This window comes from Varanus komodoensis, unplaced genomic scaffold (assembly GCF_004798865.1).
Source record: "Varanus komodoensis strain SLA01 unplaced genomic scaffold, ASM479886v1 scaffold2, whole genome shotgun sequence".
NCBI lineage: Eukaryota > Metazoa > Chordata > Lepidosauria > Squamata > Varanidae > Varanus > Varanus komodoensis.
In genome coordinates, this window is record NW_025335568.1 from 66,450,110 (window position 1) to 66,468,886 (window position 18,777).

General features: G+C 40.4%; 1 protein-coding gene across 2 annotated transcripts in view; it reads right to left on the minus strand.

The window, feature by feature from the left end:
* Window positions 1–15,772, minus strand: part of PPP4R3B (protein phosphatase 4 regulatory subunit 3B) — a 46,253-nt gene extending 30,481 nt beyond the window's left edge. Inside the window, exons 1-4 of one of the 2 annotated variants that reach the window (XM_044429671.1) lie at window positions 15,370–15,772; window positions 13,304–13,359; window positions 8,938–9,036; window positions 7,118–7,741 (exon numbers count right to left, since the gene is read on the minus strand). In XM_044429671.1, coding sequence (XP_044285606.1) covers window positions 7,118–7,741; window positions 8,938–9,036; window positions 13,304–13,359; window positions 15,370–15,511 — 921 coding nt within the window. In that variant the 5' untranslated portion in view covers window positions 15,512–15,772. The remainder of the gene's footprint in view (window positions 1–7,117; window positions 7,742–8,937; window positions 9,037–13,303; window positions 13,360–15,369) is intronic. The other variant, XM_044429672.1, reaches the window with a different exon arrangement.
* Between the last annotated feature and the right edge of the window lie 3,005 nt (window positions 15,773–18,777).

Here is an 18,777-nt window from a genome sequence, read left to right on the forward strand (position 1 = left end):
AACTAAACAATAAACTATAAATTCTTTTCCTAGGTTGGTTGTGGTTAATAACCAATAGTTGAACCATAGCGTGGGATTTGTATAGAGTAAGAACTCACAGTTCAACAACAACCCATGGTTCAGTGACAATCTATACTCTTGGCGGACATTATGCATAAACCAGGCTGTTTGTGTGCTACTAAAGTGATCTTTGTACTATTCTACCTAAACTTTCAAACTGCCGAAGATTTACAACTACTTTTTAAAAAACAGACCTCACCAGTGTAGAATATTTGGTGTGAACAGTACCATTTCAATTTACCGAAAGAGTTATATCATATGCAACTGTCAATTTACGCTCAACTGGTATAAGAAGCTAAGATGCTTACATGCAATGAATATAAAATCTAAGCAGTAAGTAGTTAGAGATTAGTTCCTTTTCAGCATTTACTCTTCACACAACTAGGGGAGGAGCAGGGCCCTCACCGTGCCATCTTCGAAATTGTATGAAGAACCTCTACACACACAGCAGGTCAGGCTCTCCACCTTGGACTTTCTCCAATACATGGAAGGTGCTTAAGTTGGGTGAAAGGACCCTGATGGAGGGTATCAACCCAAATAGCTGGTGTGGCACAAACTGAGGAAAAATGGAAGACAGGACTCGTACTCTCATCTTCCTCCTTCATTTGACTAATACAAGGAGAAGGAGATCCTTTTCTCTTAGGTTTTCATTTTTCTTTTACTCCAAACTGTTTCAGTAAGCATGGGACAAAACAAGGTGAAAGCCAGGAAGGTTGAATTCAACCCCTTTAATAAAGTGTGTGTTCTAACGTATGAGGGTCAAAGCAGATCTACATCATCTCCAATGCAAACACCTTAACAGCAAAAGCACTTTAAGATGCAAAAAAGATGTACCAGAGGCTCTACAGCATTGTGTGTACAGAGCAGATAGCACTGCCTAACTTAGCAAATCAACACTATTTCACACATTTATATTTTTGCTATGGACTGTCTTATGTATCAGTCTGAAATAAGTTTACTTGCTGTTCCATCTTCACTTTAAAGGGATTTAAGAGTCATACGCAGGGCACTTTTACATGTCATTCTTTTCTGAAATCTCTATTTAATAACAAAATCAACAGGATAATTCAGGACAAACTTTGTTCAGAGAAGAAATCCAGGTGTTTCCTAATATTTGGTAGTTTAAAAGACAGTTGCAAGTTCAAAAGCCAATGTCCTAATCCTAGATTCTTCCTCAACTGGCACATCTTATCTTAAAAGTGTAGAAAACAGTAAGTTACATCATCTTGTAATGTAATGTAGTAATAATCCTAAACCTCTTCATAGCTCTCTGGCGTTAACTGCCACATTTGTTAAGAGCTAGGCTATGGAAGGATTATACCAAGGATTTAGTGAACTAACAGGAGGTAGCAACATGCACTCTGCAAGACAGCCTCAGCCTCTCTATAGCCTTCGCCCTTAAAAACAGAGTCATAAACATGCCATCAAAATAGTAGAGACTAACCCATCTGGTTCCCTCATAATAGATCAATCTTTTTCAACTCTGAAAATAAGTAGTAATTGAGCAACGATGTTACTGTTTACAGCTCCGATTCCTCTGAAACTGTTCTACTGCACGTACATGTAACACTTCAGAACTGAGGGTGAACAACACACAAATGGGTCACAAAGTCACTTCCTGCTTCCCACTATCCTATTTCCAGAAAGGCTCGCAATCACATCACGACTACCCCACCAGTGGAGTTTGTGAGCTATTTTTAGTCCAACACTTAGGAATGCGTCATTACAAAAACTGTCATGATGCACAGAGTGAGAAGCTAGTGAGTGGGCTGTCTTCTCAAGTCACCCCACTCAACAATTAACAATTGTGTCACAAACAGTCATTCAAATAGCTGTGCAGCCGGGAGCTCCCAGATGGCGGCCATATGGCTCAAGGGATACATACCATGATTCCCCCACATTTCAGAGTGACATGAAATTTATGATGATCTTTTCAGTCAAGTGATTTTCAAGGTATACACCATTTTTTTTGACTATGTGGTGAGGAATATAATTACCATTCTTTTGTAAGTCAAATGATTAACTGTATTCCATAGCTTATACAAATGTTTCTAATACTGGAATAGGGAACAAGAAGCTAGACTTTGATAATTGCACCATCATATCAACTGGAAGCAACAGCCATTTCTGCTTTAGTTACTGGTTAAGCCCTCCACTAGAATATAAAACTGTTTCAAAGCCTTATTAGATCCCAAACATTATTAGCCTGAAAACCATTTTACTTGGCTGCATTTTACTCATAAGAGGGTCCCCCTAAAGAACAGGTTGAAAGTACCCCAAGCCGGTAAAAGAGAAACAAGAGTTCTATGCTTCTTTTCCATGTTGGCTGCATGGAAACCAAGTGAAGAATGAACTGCTCATTCATGTATCACTTTGCTAGCCCCACTCACTTGCCTGAACTAAACTCCCCATACTTGTCTGGGCAGAGCTGGTGACCAGTAAAGGGGATAAACACAAGAACTGAATGATATGGGAACTATGTTCACTTTATAGGATCATAGTTAATCTTTATCCAATGATTTGTAGTTTATCATTTCTTTAAAGTATCTGGCAATGACAGAGGAAAACAAGGAAAGACGTAGTTTAAAAAAAACAGAATCTTCTCATCAGGTGTTCAGTACTGAATATCACCTTACTACAATGCAAGGTAAGGTCTTCTCTTATGCCGAAAATAATAAAAAGAAACTGTTATTTCTACATTTGGGAAATTCATTGCCACAGGAATTTCTTACTGTAAAAATTTCCAAGAGTCTCCTATAGCAACCACTCCATAAATTGCAACTTGATGCTTCCATTTGTTATATTTTTATTTAAAAATCTTGAAATATTATCATAATACTGCAAGATCCAATAATTGCAATAATTTTACTTACTACTATTGGATGTTGCTATATTACAATATGCATTTCAAGATGTAACAATGTGGGGCATTTTACACAGTATTTTAATGGATTGCTATAAACCACCAGAGAGCTTTGGCTATTGGGCAGGAGAGAAGTTAAATAATAACACTATTACATATAGCATAGGAAACCCAAGACAACAGTTCCAGAACATCTGTTTCTCAACTAACAATTCACCATGGCACAAGGGAAGCTGTTCTGAAAACTGAAGCAAGCTTCAAGGCCAGTTTATAACATGCTATGGATATCTGGGAGCAGGGAGGGAGAGAGAAGGGAGAGTCATTCAAACATAAAAGTTAAAAATAATACCATGGGCACGCAAAATGCCTTGGTCTCAGTTTTGAAACTGTTCTTTGGATTTCAGCCAACAAGCAAAAGAAAGAAAGATTATACTCAAGCATATATAACTCCTTTCCACCTAATGCTATTCACAATATTGCAAATTAGAAGAGCGTCACCCAGCATCTACCTAATTTGTAATGTTTCGCTTAAGAGCCCTGCAGGCAGCAGGAATCCTCAAAAAGAACACCAATTTTGTGTTGCCACAGTAGCGAGGACCAAAATAAAGGAGGAAATTGTTTCCAAAACACAGCTGCTGGCAAGTATTGAAAATATGTCCTCCATGTGTTATGCTCTTGCAAGATGAGAGGGCAGTGGAAGGGGAGACCACCACCAAGAAGAAGTCTTGTATAATTTAGGATTCACTTAGTATGCATTTCCACTCACCAAATATCAGTTTTGCAAATTATTTAAAATCAAATTGTAGATTATAAAATTGAGCTAACATCCCACCTAGGATCAATCTAGTTTCCACCAGTAAAAAGCCAGCTCCAACAGATGGGTGCCACAGTGTTTCTAGAGAATAATTAAGAATGGGCAATGGAAGAACTTCTAGTTACAAAGCAGCCATCAAGGGTCAAACTACACACCCTTGCAGTATGGGATACAAGTGATACGTAAGTCAAGAAGCCTGAATACTCTGAGATCACAGCATAATACATCTCTATGGTCACAGGAGGTAGTCTTAAAATCTGCAGGGCCAAGGTATTAGAGATTTCGTATTTTAAAAGTGTACTACACCATGCCTAGAAGACAGATCGAAACCGGTACAAAAGCTGCTATGTAACGCTGCAGCTTCCTCTTTCTTCTGAGATAGCAGAGAGCATGATGCTAGTAGGCAGCTTTTTAAAAAATCTAATAAATAAAGCAAGCAGCCATCTACAGTAGTACCATTTAATTGCTGAACACTGGGCAGCATCCCATTACAGCAACCTAATTGCACAACAGTTGTGAGAAGCACTCCTGGCCACTTCTGTTACCTGAAACTACATCCAGGGAACAAAAAGGAACCAAAACTTTTTCAGTGGGGAAGAGCTACAGTTTCGACTTAGAGCAGACATACTACACAAAAAGTTCCAAGGATCCTTTCCTGGTCTCTCTGGGCAGGAGTCAAAAAATTCATCTCTGAAACCCTGGAGAGCAACTACCAGTAAGGACAGGCAATTCTCAACAAGATGGACCAACTGTCCAGCTTGGTATAAAGCAGATTTCTAGTTTAATATCTGCATGTTTAAGCTTCAAATGAGTTATCTGTTGCTGTATCAAGACAACAAAACACCAATGCAGAGGTATCTGGTGAAAACGAAATAGAAGCACAATGTTATCAGCAGGTTACAAATCTTACACCACAGGATGTCACAGGCAGCACTCCATGTTGGGAAGATGCTGACTAAATAGCCACTGCCAACAGCTGCGAACGTCTTGTCTGCCAGATGATGTAGAGTTACTCCATCAGTTCTGTTGAAAGGCCATCTCCATCAGACTTCTTTCCTGGCACTGCTTTCCAGCTAGCTATTATAAGAACTGGAAACCATTTTTCCTTCTGTGTCCTGACTTTTAGACTGTATGCCTGTAATTCAATACCTTGTGTAGCTCTCTGGGTGGGGACTGCTGATAGTTCATGCCCAGGATAGACATGAATCCAAGTTCCTGGTCTATAACCCTTCCTCCACATGATACAACAGACAACAATGGTCCAAAGATTCATTCCAAGACGGTCAACCCCTGTCTTTTCACTGAACCTGGTGAATGTCAAGCTGAGTTGGACACAAGACATCATATAAGAAAAGAGAGAGCAAATTCTCCATAACTACCTTAGATCAAGACAGAGACATATTGTAGATGCTTTGGCAGCACATAAAACTTTGCCACTGGCACAACTACAACACAATGTTTTTAAATTATCATAAATGCATTTCCATTACAGCTGAAATTCTCCAGAATCTTTCAGAAACCTATACACTATGTAGCCACTTAAGCACTTCAAAACACTATCAAAATGGTAACATTTACAGCCTTCAAATGCCAGAAATCTAGTCAGTTTCATCAGGCTCCTAAACAGTGATGTGGACAAAAAATTTTTTTGGCAGAAAATGTTTCAAAATTGACATTTTTCTGATGTTACGTTGTTCCATGGAAGGATTTCTGCACCATATATGTCTGCTTTTATTCATAATTCATATCACACTCTAACATGTGAGATGGACTAAATACAGAATATGAACTTCTATAAGTTATTCTTCTAATGTAAGCACTGACAAACCCTACTGCTCTGATGTCTGTGGGGGAAATGAAAAAAAAATGTATAGCAACCTCTTCCTGTGCACTGTGCAGCTGGCTCCAGGCTGTGTCTGGACCAGACTTACACACTGGGTGTATTTGCCTTGTTCTTCAATAACAAACTAAAAGAAAAATGAAACTAAGCAAGATTACTGTTAGCTTTACTCAGAAAAATGCCTCATTTCTTTTCTTGAGCTTGGGAAGATAGAAGTGTTTGCATAAGATTTGTTAGTACTACTGCCTGCGGTTACTTTGAGCTAAGTCATAATGTCAAAACTCAAGAAAAATAGTGTGTGGCCTCACTACAGTGAAAAATGTGAACAAAGAAAGACAGCTGGCACTATAAATATTGTGAGCAGGAGTAAGTTAACAATGCAAAAAGAATGAAGACACATTTAACAACATGTAGAAACTGTCCTGAAAGAATGCCAGACAAATTCAGGAAGCTAGTACAAAGAAGTGAGAGAACCCATTACTTAATGCCAAGGAAAATGTTCCAGTTCTACTTTTTCTGGAAAACTCATGTCACTGCTTCCTATAGTCTGATCTACAACAATTGTAACCCAAGAACATGTTGGAACAAAGAGATTTATCACCCTGTGTGCTGATGTTGGATGTGAAAGGTGTGTTTTCTTTAATACACACACTGTCAGTACTACAACCTCAAGAGCTGCAATACAAAAATTGAGCTTAGACCGCACTAATAATTCCAGCATCTCTACTATCCAAACAGTTATGAAGTCAAACAAATGTGCATTCCCTTGCACATTTTCCAATATTTTCATACATTCAGCTCTCTTGTTTTATTTCATCTTAATGAATTAAGAATTTCATCTTAACTCAATGGTAAAATTTATAGAAGTTCCTGTAATAAGCAAGGTTAGACTTAAAAAGATTTAAGTTTTGTTTGTGCTTTATTTTCAAACATTTTCAGTTAGAGTTTTTAGGGATATAATATGTATTCAAAACAGATTTGCCAAAAGAAATTACTCAGAATTTACTGTTTCTGTTTTAGACTCAGAACCTTGTACAGGACTGAAGCAGTAACAAAATTAACAATTAGTGTCCTTTCTATCCAGCCTGTATAGAATCTTAATCAAATATGTAACATTTGATTTACATCAAATGTTTACCGTTTACAGGTGTAGTGAGACTAATGACACTATAGTTACAATTTATACTCCCTTTTGCTTTTAGTACACCACACAACTCCAAAGCAGGCACAACTGCTAACCATCCACCATGGGCAAGGACACTGCCAAAATTCACAATAAACAGAAAAAGTTGCATGGAAAATGTCTAGTTTAAGAGAAATGAGCTGTGCTTATAAAAAGCCAGTGAAATATGTAATTGGAAGTATACAGCTAAGAATAAAATTAACCCACACAAGGAGTAGGAAAGGTGAACTATCAGAACTACTAAACAAAAAGGTTTAAAAGCATAAACAAACAGGGATACACTGTAGATACACTATTCTTAAAAACATGCTTACATTCTTCAAAATGCAGTCCTTGCAAACTTGTTAGCTCACTTACCTGCAGCATACTGACAATTTCAACTTTGTTAAAGAAAATGAAAGAAGTGAGCGTAGAAAGAAAATTCTCTTCAAAAACGGATGGTGTTGGCAAGATGATGTCCTGAATGTACTGTACCCTGTAAGTCTGATGAATTTTTTGCCTAAGTTCAGAGTCTGTTATGGGTATGACCTCTTTAAATTTTGCTGTTTTGGTTAAGAATTCCCTGTGCCTTTTTGGCTGAGCTAATGCAGGATCATACTCAAGGCATCCCACAACATCCATAATGCACTCGTCTGAAAACATCACCTCAAACAGAGTTGCTTTATTGAGGAACAAAATTCCTCGAATAATTTCATATAAATGATGTAAGCCTTCAGTATTTTCTAGGTTCTCACAAAGTTGGAAAAGCTGCAACAATTTTTTAATATAGCCTTCATTTTCCAAAGCCAAGGCTAATTTTTCTCTGCGAATGGGTGATGAGAGAACTGAGGTAACTAGATCTGCAATCTCTTCAAGTTTGTTGAGTTCGCAGGCAGGGAGATCGATCAAATGACTCGTTTCAGGCATTTCCTCAAAACGCTCTTCTTCAGATTCATCAATGAGGTCCTGCGTGACTTCCACTGAGGGGTCTTTACCTTGAACCTAAAAATGGAAACGTGAACAATTGCTAACTCATTCTGTAACATACTGGTGACTGTGGGTGGCACAGAAGAGGAAGATATATCAGAATCAATCATTTTATCCCAATGCATATAAACCAATTAAAATTCATAGGCTCCTGGATTTCTGCAAACTGAAGTGAAATTGGACTGACAGACTGCATCGAACTCAGGTTGTGCCTCACGGCAGATGCTGATTCTGTGGGGGGAGGAGAGTGAACTTTTCTGTGGCTGATCAGACCTAAGCGTGTGCTGAACTGCTCTGAACATGACTCACTGGCAAAGGGTCAATGGTGCTATTCACATCCCAGCCAGTCACTGTCACACAGGGGAATCACATGCAGGCTGGGGTGGCTGTAATGCCAGACACAGGAGGACATTATTATGAGGCAAAGCAATGCATGTAACTGGATTAAAGGTCAGACATAGAAACTGGACAAAACTGATGAAATATTTCTAAACAGTAAACATTATGGCCACTATCAAACAGGGCACTTATGCCCATAACGATTCCCCTGTACCCTGCTGAGTGCATTGGGCAAACTGATCCCACCCATGATGCAAGGGGGAGTTACTTCTTGCTAGAGCAATGAAAACATTCATTTCTGGGAGGAACAGGTCAGCAGAACTAGAACTCTGCTGACCTGCCTCCCTCCAGAAACAAGTATTTCTGCTCATTTCAGGGCTTCCTCTAGGAAGTGCACAAGCAGTGGGTCCGGGTTGCACAAGACAATCAGCAGGTTTCACCACTTGCAAAAAGGAATTAGTGGTGTGTAAAGGAATAGGTAGGGTCATATATGACCCACTGAAAACTGCCCCAAATGTCCAAGAATGCTTTGCACATATTTCTAAGGTACATTCAAAGCATTTTATGTGTAGAGAATTCATACAAATACCACATTTGTACATAAAAGCATATTTTGAATTGTATATTATTTCACAGATATATCTACCATGGAATCTGGAGTGAACTTGTCTCTACAGAGCTACCTCTGGTATTTAGAAATACATAGAACTGGAAAAAAAGGAAAACATTTTTGTTTTCTTCTTCAAAGAATAAAGGATACAAAAATAAAGATCCAGCTAAATGGGCCAGAAGTACATTACTCCAAAAGAAGGATTTATTTAGAGTTTTATCTATATTAAAATGTGATAAGAGTTTTAAAATATTAACTGTACCTGGCAAATTTTTTCCCAGATCTCATCACAGCCAGCTTTTTCTTGAAAACTCAGGGCTAAATCATAATTCTCAGCCTCTGACCAAACAATCAGTGTATCCTATTTCAAAATAAAAGATTAAACTTATTATATGATTCCACTATACAGTGAAATATAGCTAGGTGTTTATATCCAAAGCAACTTGACCAAAATGACAGTACAGTTAACTTTTTAGATGAACAGCTTTTCACATGCCCTTTGTTCCACAACTACCCATCCAAACTTTTAATTAGCATTGTTAAATTCCAATTTACTAAATCTTGACAAAGACATTACCTGTAGAGCAATCCTGAGAAATATTTTATCAAGAGCCAGACTCTGTATTTAAAATTATATCCAAGACATGTATATAAACTTCTACTATGCAAAATCTTTTATCTTCATTTTCATAACTGCAAAAAGAAATCAATATTCTTTGTTTGTAGAAAAAGAACTGCCAAAAAAATTAAAAGTTAGGGAAATGCAAAGTTCTCAGCAGAAAGAACTACTTATTATGACAGTATGAAGATCTGTCATGATCTAGAAGTAAAGAATTCTATTTACAGCATACTGCCTGTAATAGATGTCATACGCAATAACCATAAGGAATAAATTCCATGCTGTTCAGGAAGATATATCTGTCAGAGGGGAAAAAAGGAAAGTCACCTCACCTGTTTTAGTCCTGCTCTTTCATGGAAACAAGATATCAAACATGCAGAGTTTCCCATGCTCATTGGCATGTAATAGGTGTTGGAAGGCTTGCATGATACCACTTAACTCATTTCTTACACACACATTTTTCTATGTATACAACTTATGGATTGTACCCAATGGTGGTGTTCCTCCAGTGAAAGAGAAATGGCTGTTGGAATGGATTTCCCCTCCCCCTGGAGCTATCCATGAGATTTCAGGGGTGTGTGGCATATTGAAGTGAGGGAGAAAGAATGAAGAATTCAGGTTGCATGAATGGAGCTCCATTCATGTGATGGCTCTAACTGGATGCCTTTTATACCAGAATGCATTACTGTTATGAGACAGAATGGTAACTCCCCTCTTTATGCAATCAACATTAAATGGTCATAGTAGATGCACCTTCATGGATGGACTACAGTACACAAAAGTCCATTTTTAATCGAGATATTTGCAAGTTCTTTACTTTCTTGCCATCCATTGGTTTACAAAACAGTGATAAGTCAGAAGAGCTAAAGCACACTTCCAAGGGGATAATATTTCTCTAAGAACATGGTGCAGTGACTCCAATCAATATTAGCAATTCCAGTAATTTTGGAATAACATACAACAACAAGATTTTAAGAACTGTACCATAAAATATAATTTTAAAGTGATGGCATTTTTTATCATTTATATTAGTTATGGTATGAACAAAAGCCTGGATAGAAAATTTCAAAGACAATAGTTATTACATTTCTATAATGTACAATGGAAGAAGCTTTTCATGTTAATAAGAACAGAAGAGAAGGATGGCATATATATCCTACATCAAGGGTGGGCATGCTGCAGCCCTCAGCGTAACTTCAGAAGTCCTCTGGAAGCAAGCAGTTCAGACTTCTGGCAAGAGCAACTTTTCCCCTCCCTGGCAGCTCATTGGGCAGAAAGAAATGGGAAGGGAAAGACAAGAAATGGGAGAGAGATGTGAGTGGAGAGGTTGGAATAGGAAAAGAAGGGAGAGAAGGTGGCCTCCCCATGTTTGGGCCTTGCACACTACCAACATGTAATCCCTGGTAGAGAACCCATAAAGAATTATACCAATCAACCCCCCCCCCAAAAAAAGACTGACTACTCTTGCCCTAACAATTAGGAAGATCCCCCGACAGCAAATCAAACGCCTCTGCATGTACTTAAACAGAATACATTTCTCCCTATATTTCATCAAAATAAAGGCAAAACAAAAATATCAGTGACACTCAGTTAAAAGTAAAAAAGTAGCACTCTGAGCTAATTATTCTTGATCACTGTTAAAATATCAACACCAGAGTTTTGAATCCATACCCCATCACTGAACAATTTAACAAGAAAATGAGTTTGGGGTCAAGGCACACTAAACCTATTTATAACAAAATTTACTTATTTCAGTCCTGTTCCTCCATTCTACTTAATGCAAGACAGTTCCTTGTGCCAGGGGTGTCTCAGGGTCCAAGGAATTCCCCTAAGGGACCACAGCCTTTCTTTAGATCCAGCTACACAGTGGGACCCTATCTCTTGTCCTCTGTAACATAACTTGAATCTTGCTAACTGATACAGCTTGTGAGTCCTTAAGATATGTAGTTTCTTTTTCATCTGGTAATATTCCATTCTTTATATCCTAACACTCACAACTAAACCCCTTCCTTTGAGCATCTTGAAGCCCAAAAGAGTCCACTTAAATTCCTGAAATACCTAAACTATCCCATTTGAAAGACATCTTCTCCTACCATCACCCACTATAGGACAGATCTAGCAAGGCTAAGAGTGCTCATATTTGTTCTCACCAAAAAAAAAAAAAAAAAAAAAGATTTATTACCCTTCATATGTTTTAGGTATGTCATCACAGGGAGGAATCAACAGGAAAGTGGTACATTTTTATACTGCTTTTACATATAGCCATTTAAATAGCACAGCATACTTTTATCCCTAAACTGTTTGCTCTTGAGTATATTATTCATCAACTCAGACTTACCTGATACACCTGAGGTGCCTTCATCCACCAAAGGGAAGATTACTATTTTCTCCTCAAGGAATGAATTCTATGCATGGTTTGTATTTTTTTCCCTAGGTTTTATAAACCACAGTTTGTGAAGCTGGAAATGAACACCAAAGCTGAACACTCCTCTCTTGTCCCCACCCCATTGGCTTTGCTGGTTGATTCTTGGCTTGTATTAAGCTAGAGTTCCTTGTTTGAGCCAGGAAATTTTAATCTTAGTTAACTACAAAATATAGCAAGCCAAGATCTGATAATATTTTATGAAGCTGGGAAAAGGGGTCTAAACCCTGTCTGCAACTGTAGCTTCCACGATGCAAGAAAGCAACAAGGGTCCACAAGGAATTATACAAATTCAAAGGAGAGGATACATATGGAGACTCCCCCAACCCCAACATTAAATTCAACTTGCCATGGCAGGGGTGGGGTGCATTTATGGCAGATAACTGATTCCATCAGCGATTTCAACACTGCAGAGCTCACTCAGAAGAATCTGTAACTTAGTCCCCTTACTCTCTGTCATAAGAAAGTAAATTAAGACTTCACTCAGAGCAAGTGTTTTAAGTTAATAGTCAAGCAAATGAAAGAGAATAAGGCATTTGATCGACATAATTTTTTTTACACAAAAATAAGGCTGGTTCTATAAAGTAAAAGACCATAATAAATACTTCTTCTAAACAGCTCTATGGTAACAGACACAAGAGTACACAGAAAGTACTGGGATGAAAAATGAAATGAACAGAAAAAAGGATAAAGCAGAAATATTATGTCAGGCCTGCATGAGTTGTGACCCACTATATTGGATGCAGATCAACAGTTACGCGCTGTAGCATGTTAGGTACTTGTCAGCCCCTATTTTTGCAGTTCCAGTCAAGCAGCAAAATCTGAAGTGGTATCAAGCTGCAGGTGGGCTGCAAGAAATAGTGCTGCATCCAGCTTGGAGGGCAACAAGCAGTGCAGGCCTGCATTGAGTAAACAACAGGCACATTACAAAACGTAACACAGAACATCAGTGTTAAATTATTGATAACAAGCAAAATGTACACTAACCTGTTCAGACCTGGCCAGAGAGCTAATGAAAAACTATGCCATCCCTTTATTTCAGAACTTTTTATGTTGAGAAGTATGAGGACACAGGCCATATTAACACACTCAGATTGGTTTACTGTTCTTGTTTCTTGCACAGGGGTGGGCAATTTATGTTTTGGCATACAACTCCTATGAACCATCACCTATGCTGGTTAGGGTGTGATGGGAGTCATAGGGCAGAAGATGGCCACAAGTTGTCCATCTCTGGTCTAGTGATATGCAAAATTTAGACACCACAGAATGGTTACCTCCATCTAAAACTGAAGCTGATGTCATACCACATCTAGCAGAGGTTCATTCCCCCAATATTCAAAAACAACATTAAAAGAAAAAACATTGACATATATTTTTCTCCACACTAAATATACCCATAGAGCTCTTTTTATACCAAAGTCTATTAACTTAAGAAAAACTTAATATATGGCTGATCCATTGACAGTTATGAACATTGCCAAAAGAAAAGTTGAGGCTGGTTAATTTATTTTGCCACACTTTTGTGAAAAACAGGATTTTTTTAAATGCTTACAATAGTAGAAACAAAAGCAAAAAGCTAGTACATGCCTGCTGTTTTTGATATGCAGTGTTTGGATTTATCTTCGATTCCAACAACAGTGAACCTGAAAAGATAAGGATTATAGTTAGGAACCTAAGACACATAAAATCTCTTAATCACCTTTATAAAAATAAAATGTGGCAAAAGGGATATCTATCTTAAAACACTACATTTTGTTTTACAAGCAATGATCAATGCAGAAACAATCATAACAACATTCACTGAAGCCTATTCCCAGACCTGACATTTGTGGGACTTCTAAAGAAAGAAAATACCTATGTGCCACATAAATAAGGTTACCCATGCTGAGTAATGAAAACTGAGTGAATTTACTCACACAAGAACTTTGTAATCTTACCTCCTTTTTGGTAGCTAACATACACTAATGTTGTGGTATACGCAGAAAACTAAACTCTATAACTCTAAAACTCTGTATTATGTGCCTAGGCAGCAAGGTATCATGGCAACCACTCTCCAGTAATCTTTTCCAGCCTTGACAAGGTTTATTTAGAACATTAACACCTGTTCATTAGCAACACTGCCGATATATTTTCTTCTTCTAAAAACGGCTTTCCTGATCTATAATGATACAGTCACAGTAAGAGTTTAAAATTTAGTTAAGAAAAAATTGCAAGAGAAAAACAAATAAAAATGTTTAAGGGAGTCCTTTCCATCAAAAACACAAGTTATTTTTTCTGTCCTCTTTTTACAATAAAGAGAATACTAATGTTAAATAGTTACAGATATTTCAAAGACAGTATTTAGTTGACAAAACCCATAGATCTCAAATCACCAAATAAATGTAATAAATATGATCAGATCAGAGGTACTTAGAAAAAGAAAATAACTTAGATCAAAGTCCAAGACATCAAGAATTACCACACAAAACTTTAAAGAACCCATTCCTTTTAAGAGTCAGTTCTATGTTCCTTACACATGAATCAGAATAAGGGAGTCAGTAGCCTGAAAAAGGAATGAACGTTAGTCCCCTCTTATATACAATAGTTTTACACGAGAAAAAGTAATGACGTGTCTCCTAGCATTTTAATGACTAATTATAATAAAAGTGTTAGCATTTAAAGTGCTACAGGAATCACAGTTTGTTACAGTAAAAATAAGGAACACACGTACTCCTCTGGAAATAAGTAGTAATTAGTTTTATTCAAGCAAACTAGTAAGTAGTGGAGAAATATATAAATCCTTAACGTTCACTGAACTGAAAGAATAATGTATCAAGTTGGGAGTGCTTCTGGATGGGTTATCAGCACGGGATAAGCTTCAGAGCAAAGCATTCTAGAAGAGCAGGGATGAAGGGGAAATCCTCAAAAAATTCATGTCTGAACATGATAGAAGTGAACATGCATGCAGTATTTGAAAATGATCTCCTTAGGGGGAAAGGATTACTGCAGTGTTATAGCAGACCTGTAAATAGTCACTAGCCTGAGCATCTATGGTGAACTGGAACCACTTGCAAGTGACCCAACACACCAGATTTTAAAAAGTTGGTGACTTCTCCCCTCCCCTTTCAGTCTCTTTCCCCTTAAGCCACAAAAACAACTACCGAGCAATCTGCATGCTGACAGGCGAGTTCGTAATAACTTTTGTAATCTTATGGGGGAAGTCAGTCACTGCACCGTGCGTGCGTGTTTGTGTGTAGAATTTGGCGTAAGGAAACTGAGAAACATGAACTGGGGAAAGGGGTGCTCATCAACACAGGAGCTTGGCTGGCGGGGGAAAGAATTCAGGATGAAGCAGCAGCGCCCACGAGCCTTGAAAAAAGGAAGGAACGGAGAAACGCGGGTTAACTTTGCCCTGAGACCTTATTTTTGCCAGGGAGAAGAGGGAGAAAGATCGCAGACGCGTGAGCGTGAGAAGTGCTGCGAGCCCCCGTTTTGGAAGCCTGCCTCCAAGCCATCAGCATTGGGTGGGACTGCCGCCGGGGGCCGGGTTCCCACCGCGGATGGAGAGGGCAGGGGGGCACCCGCGGACCTTTCCCTTTCCGCCGCTGCTCTCTATTGTCCCAGACAGCCTCGCCGCCGCGCCCCATTATTCCTCCCCGTGCTCTCCTCCTCACCGTCCGACTCGGCCCGGACGAGCAGCGACATCCCCTTGAGCCGCTCCACGTAGGTGGACGAGACGTGCCCCGTGCCCCTGTCGTCCCATTGCCGCTCCTCGTTTAGCGTGTAGACCTTCACCCGTCGCCGGGTGTCCGACATGGTGGGAGCCCGGCCGGGTCGGGAGGCGGGCGGGAAGGGACCAGGGGCGCCCGTTCAGGAGGCCTTCAACTCGCCGCTGTTCATGGCGCCCTCGCCCGCTCGCCGCCTCGCCCTCCACCTCAGCGGCACCGACCAACAGCGGCAGCAACTAACACCGCGGCGCGGCCGCCATCTTGTAATCCGACTCCCGTCCCGTCCCTGCCTTTCTCTTCCTCTCGGAGCCGGGAGGGGGGGCGGAAGGCCTGCACGGGCTGCACTCGCAGGGGCTACGGCGGCCGAGAAGCGGAGCGGCAGGAAGGGAACCCCGTCGGAGCGCGCCGGAGAGGCGGCGGACGCGCAGGCGCGGCGCGCACCATCCTGCCGGACGCGGGAAGGCGGCGTTCCGCGGGCTCGCCGGGCGGCTCTGGCGGGCACCGCGGCCGCACGCGCCGGATGGCCGCCGCCGCAGGAGGCCCGGCCCGCTCGCGCTCCGGCCGGGGGACCTCCCGCGCTGCGAAGAAAGAAACCCATTTGTCAGATGCCTTTCCTTAAGGCACCTTAAGGGGGGACAAAAGACCAAACCCAAATTTGCATACGCTCCGATGTGTGCGTGTTTAAAGGGCCTTGTCTCCTAAGGACAATTCTATTTGCCAAAAGGGGTGTATGGGGAAGGGGAAGGGGAAGGGGAAGGAAAGCATTTGATCTCCAGGGGTGGGGGGAGATTCAAGGGGTGGTAGCAGGAGGTGCGCATGCGGGTGGGCTTTACAAATTCTCAAAATAGACGAAATGCCCCAAACCGTCGTGTTGCATAGCACGTGCATATGCTGAATGATAATTGAACTGAATATCATGTACATCTCATGACAGTGCAGAGGATCTTGAGCACGTACCTTGAGTGGGCCTTGCTCTCCCTTCTCGGGGTTCTCTTACCTTGGAACAAGAATAGGACACGACAGTCCCCGCCTTCCCCAGGACTTTCTCCAGACTAACATGCACACTGGCACAAACTTTTGTGGAGCCACAGCCCACATGCATCTGATGAAAGTGAGTTCTGACCCACAGAAACTTCTGCCAATGTATATAGGTCTGAAAGTGGCTCAGACATGGCCATTTTTGCTGCAGGATGTTAACAAAGCTGTACCTGGCAGGCTTAAGCTATAGGAAGGATAGACAACAGGAATAAACATCTAAAGGGCATCAAATTGCTCAAGAATTCTACTAGTTTAGATTGGAGATGTGTATAATATCATTTGCTTTCATTTAGATGACACCGATTGATTGATTATATTTATATGCTGTCCTATAACCCAAAAGGCTCTTTGGACTGCTTAAAATAAAAGCATGAACAGACAACAATAAAAGGAAAGAATAAAATCAAGATTACAAGAATAAAATCCATTAAAAATCTGATATCCACAGCACAAGAGCATAAAGAACAAGCAAAAATAAGTTTGCAGGATAAAAACCAAATTGGCTACAGATCGCTGATACGGGTTGGTGTTGGAATGGTGTGGTCGTGTTGGTCTTTGTCCAAACTGTGGTTGGCCAGCAAAGTAGCCTTGATGTGTGGGTGCACATGGGTGAGTTTGATACTGTGTCCCGCAAGGCCACTCACAGGTCCGTTGTTTTCAGGAGACTCCTGTTTTTACATGCCTGCTTCATAAAAGCCTGGCAATGCATACATTTGTCTACTCGGTGGCCTTCGCCAAGGCAGAGTAGACAAAGCGAGTGGCTATCCATCAAAGGCATTTTAGTCCCACATTGAGCACACTTTCTGAAACCAGATCGCTGCGCCATCAAGGAGAAAAAACAGAAGAATCAAGAGAAATTTAAATTAGAAGGTAGGTTGAGATGATAGAAGGGTTTATTTTTAATATTTTTTGTGTGGAATAGTAGAGAGGAAGGGGGAAAGGGGGGAATAAGGGAAAAAATGAAATTGGTTGGGAATGGGGGTAAAGAGGATAATAGAATCTAAGTGAAGAAGTGTGACAAAAATTTTTTAAAGTAATGGGGGAAAATATTTGTGAGGAGAAACAGCAGCAAGAGAAGCCCAAGGCATAGCAATCGGTGGTCAAAAATAGACTGGCAAAGGGGCGGGAACTCCGCCTATTTATACTGGGGGAGCAGGAGGGTGGTTTCCCATCGAAATGATTAATGTTGAGAGACTGTTCCCGAACACGGGTGCTTTGCAGGTACAGCCCCCATATGTATGATGCACAAAGAGCACGACTACGAACACGTGTTAAATAAAAGAAGTGAGTGGCAATGACACCAGGCAGACTTTCCTAGGGAAGGCATTCTGTCAACGGGTTGCAGTCAGGGAGAAGGCTCTTCTAGGGGGTGGCTCTTGGAGAAGAACATCTAATGAAGAAGGCCTTAGTGGTCTGCTAGGGATATATGGAGACAGGTGTCCTCTCAGAAATCCTGGTCCTAAAACATTTAGGACTTCATATATTACTGTCAACAGTTTGAATTGTGCCCAGACTGGCCCAATGAATTGGACCCAATTAATACACATTTATTCATTTAAAACTTTTGTATGCCATCCCCCATGCAAAGCATCTTGGGATGGCTCACAATCATGTTCCAATTAATCTTTTAAAAGATGTGTTTTCAGTATCTTTAAGGAGGTTTGTGTTTTACTACACAGCCTGTATAGGCATGCAGAAGGCAAACACTGGCATCCATCATTCTTCAGCAGCTACCAGCGCCTCAGTGGTGGGTCCCGTGGGGGTTTTAATGCCTGCCCTGGGCCCCCTAATTGTTTCCAGCCTGCTCCAAGCAACATCTGGCAACTGGGCCTGCTGTTTGAGGTTCCCATAATGCCCTGATGTAATGTCACATTGGTGCATTGTGGGAAATTAAAATGGAGGTTCAGTCATGTGATATTACTCGATTTCTGCCTGCCACTCCAAGCAAGTACAATTAGGATTTAACAACAGAAGAGTAGGCTAGCAGAGGGAAATTTGCCAGCCTTGTATACATGACAAACTTAACACTATGTGCTGCCTTTAAATATTCTAACTCCTTTCCCCCTCCCAGTAACCCTGGAATGGTACACTGGTGAAGGCTTAAGATCCTTTCACTACTTCTACCACTACAAAAACCATGTAAGACTAGTTTAAGTCTAATGTAGATAGACCTTCCCCTCTCACAGTGACAATATTTATCCTATTGACTTCAAATACCCTTTACACATTCTCGATGTGTCTACTCTGTCACTGAAAGTCAACATGCACAACACTTTCCTGTCAGCCTCTTTGGACACATTGTCATCTCACTGGGTA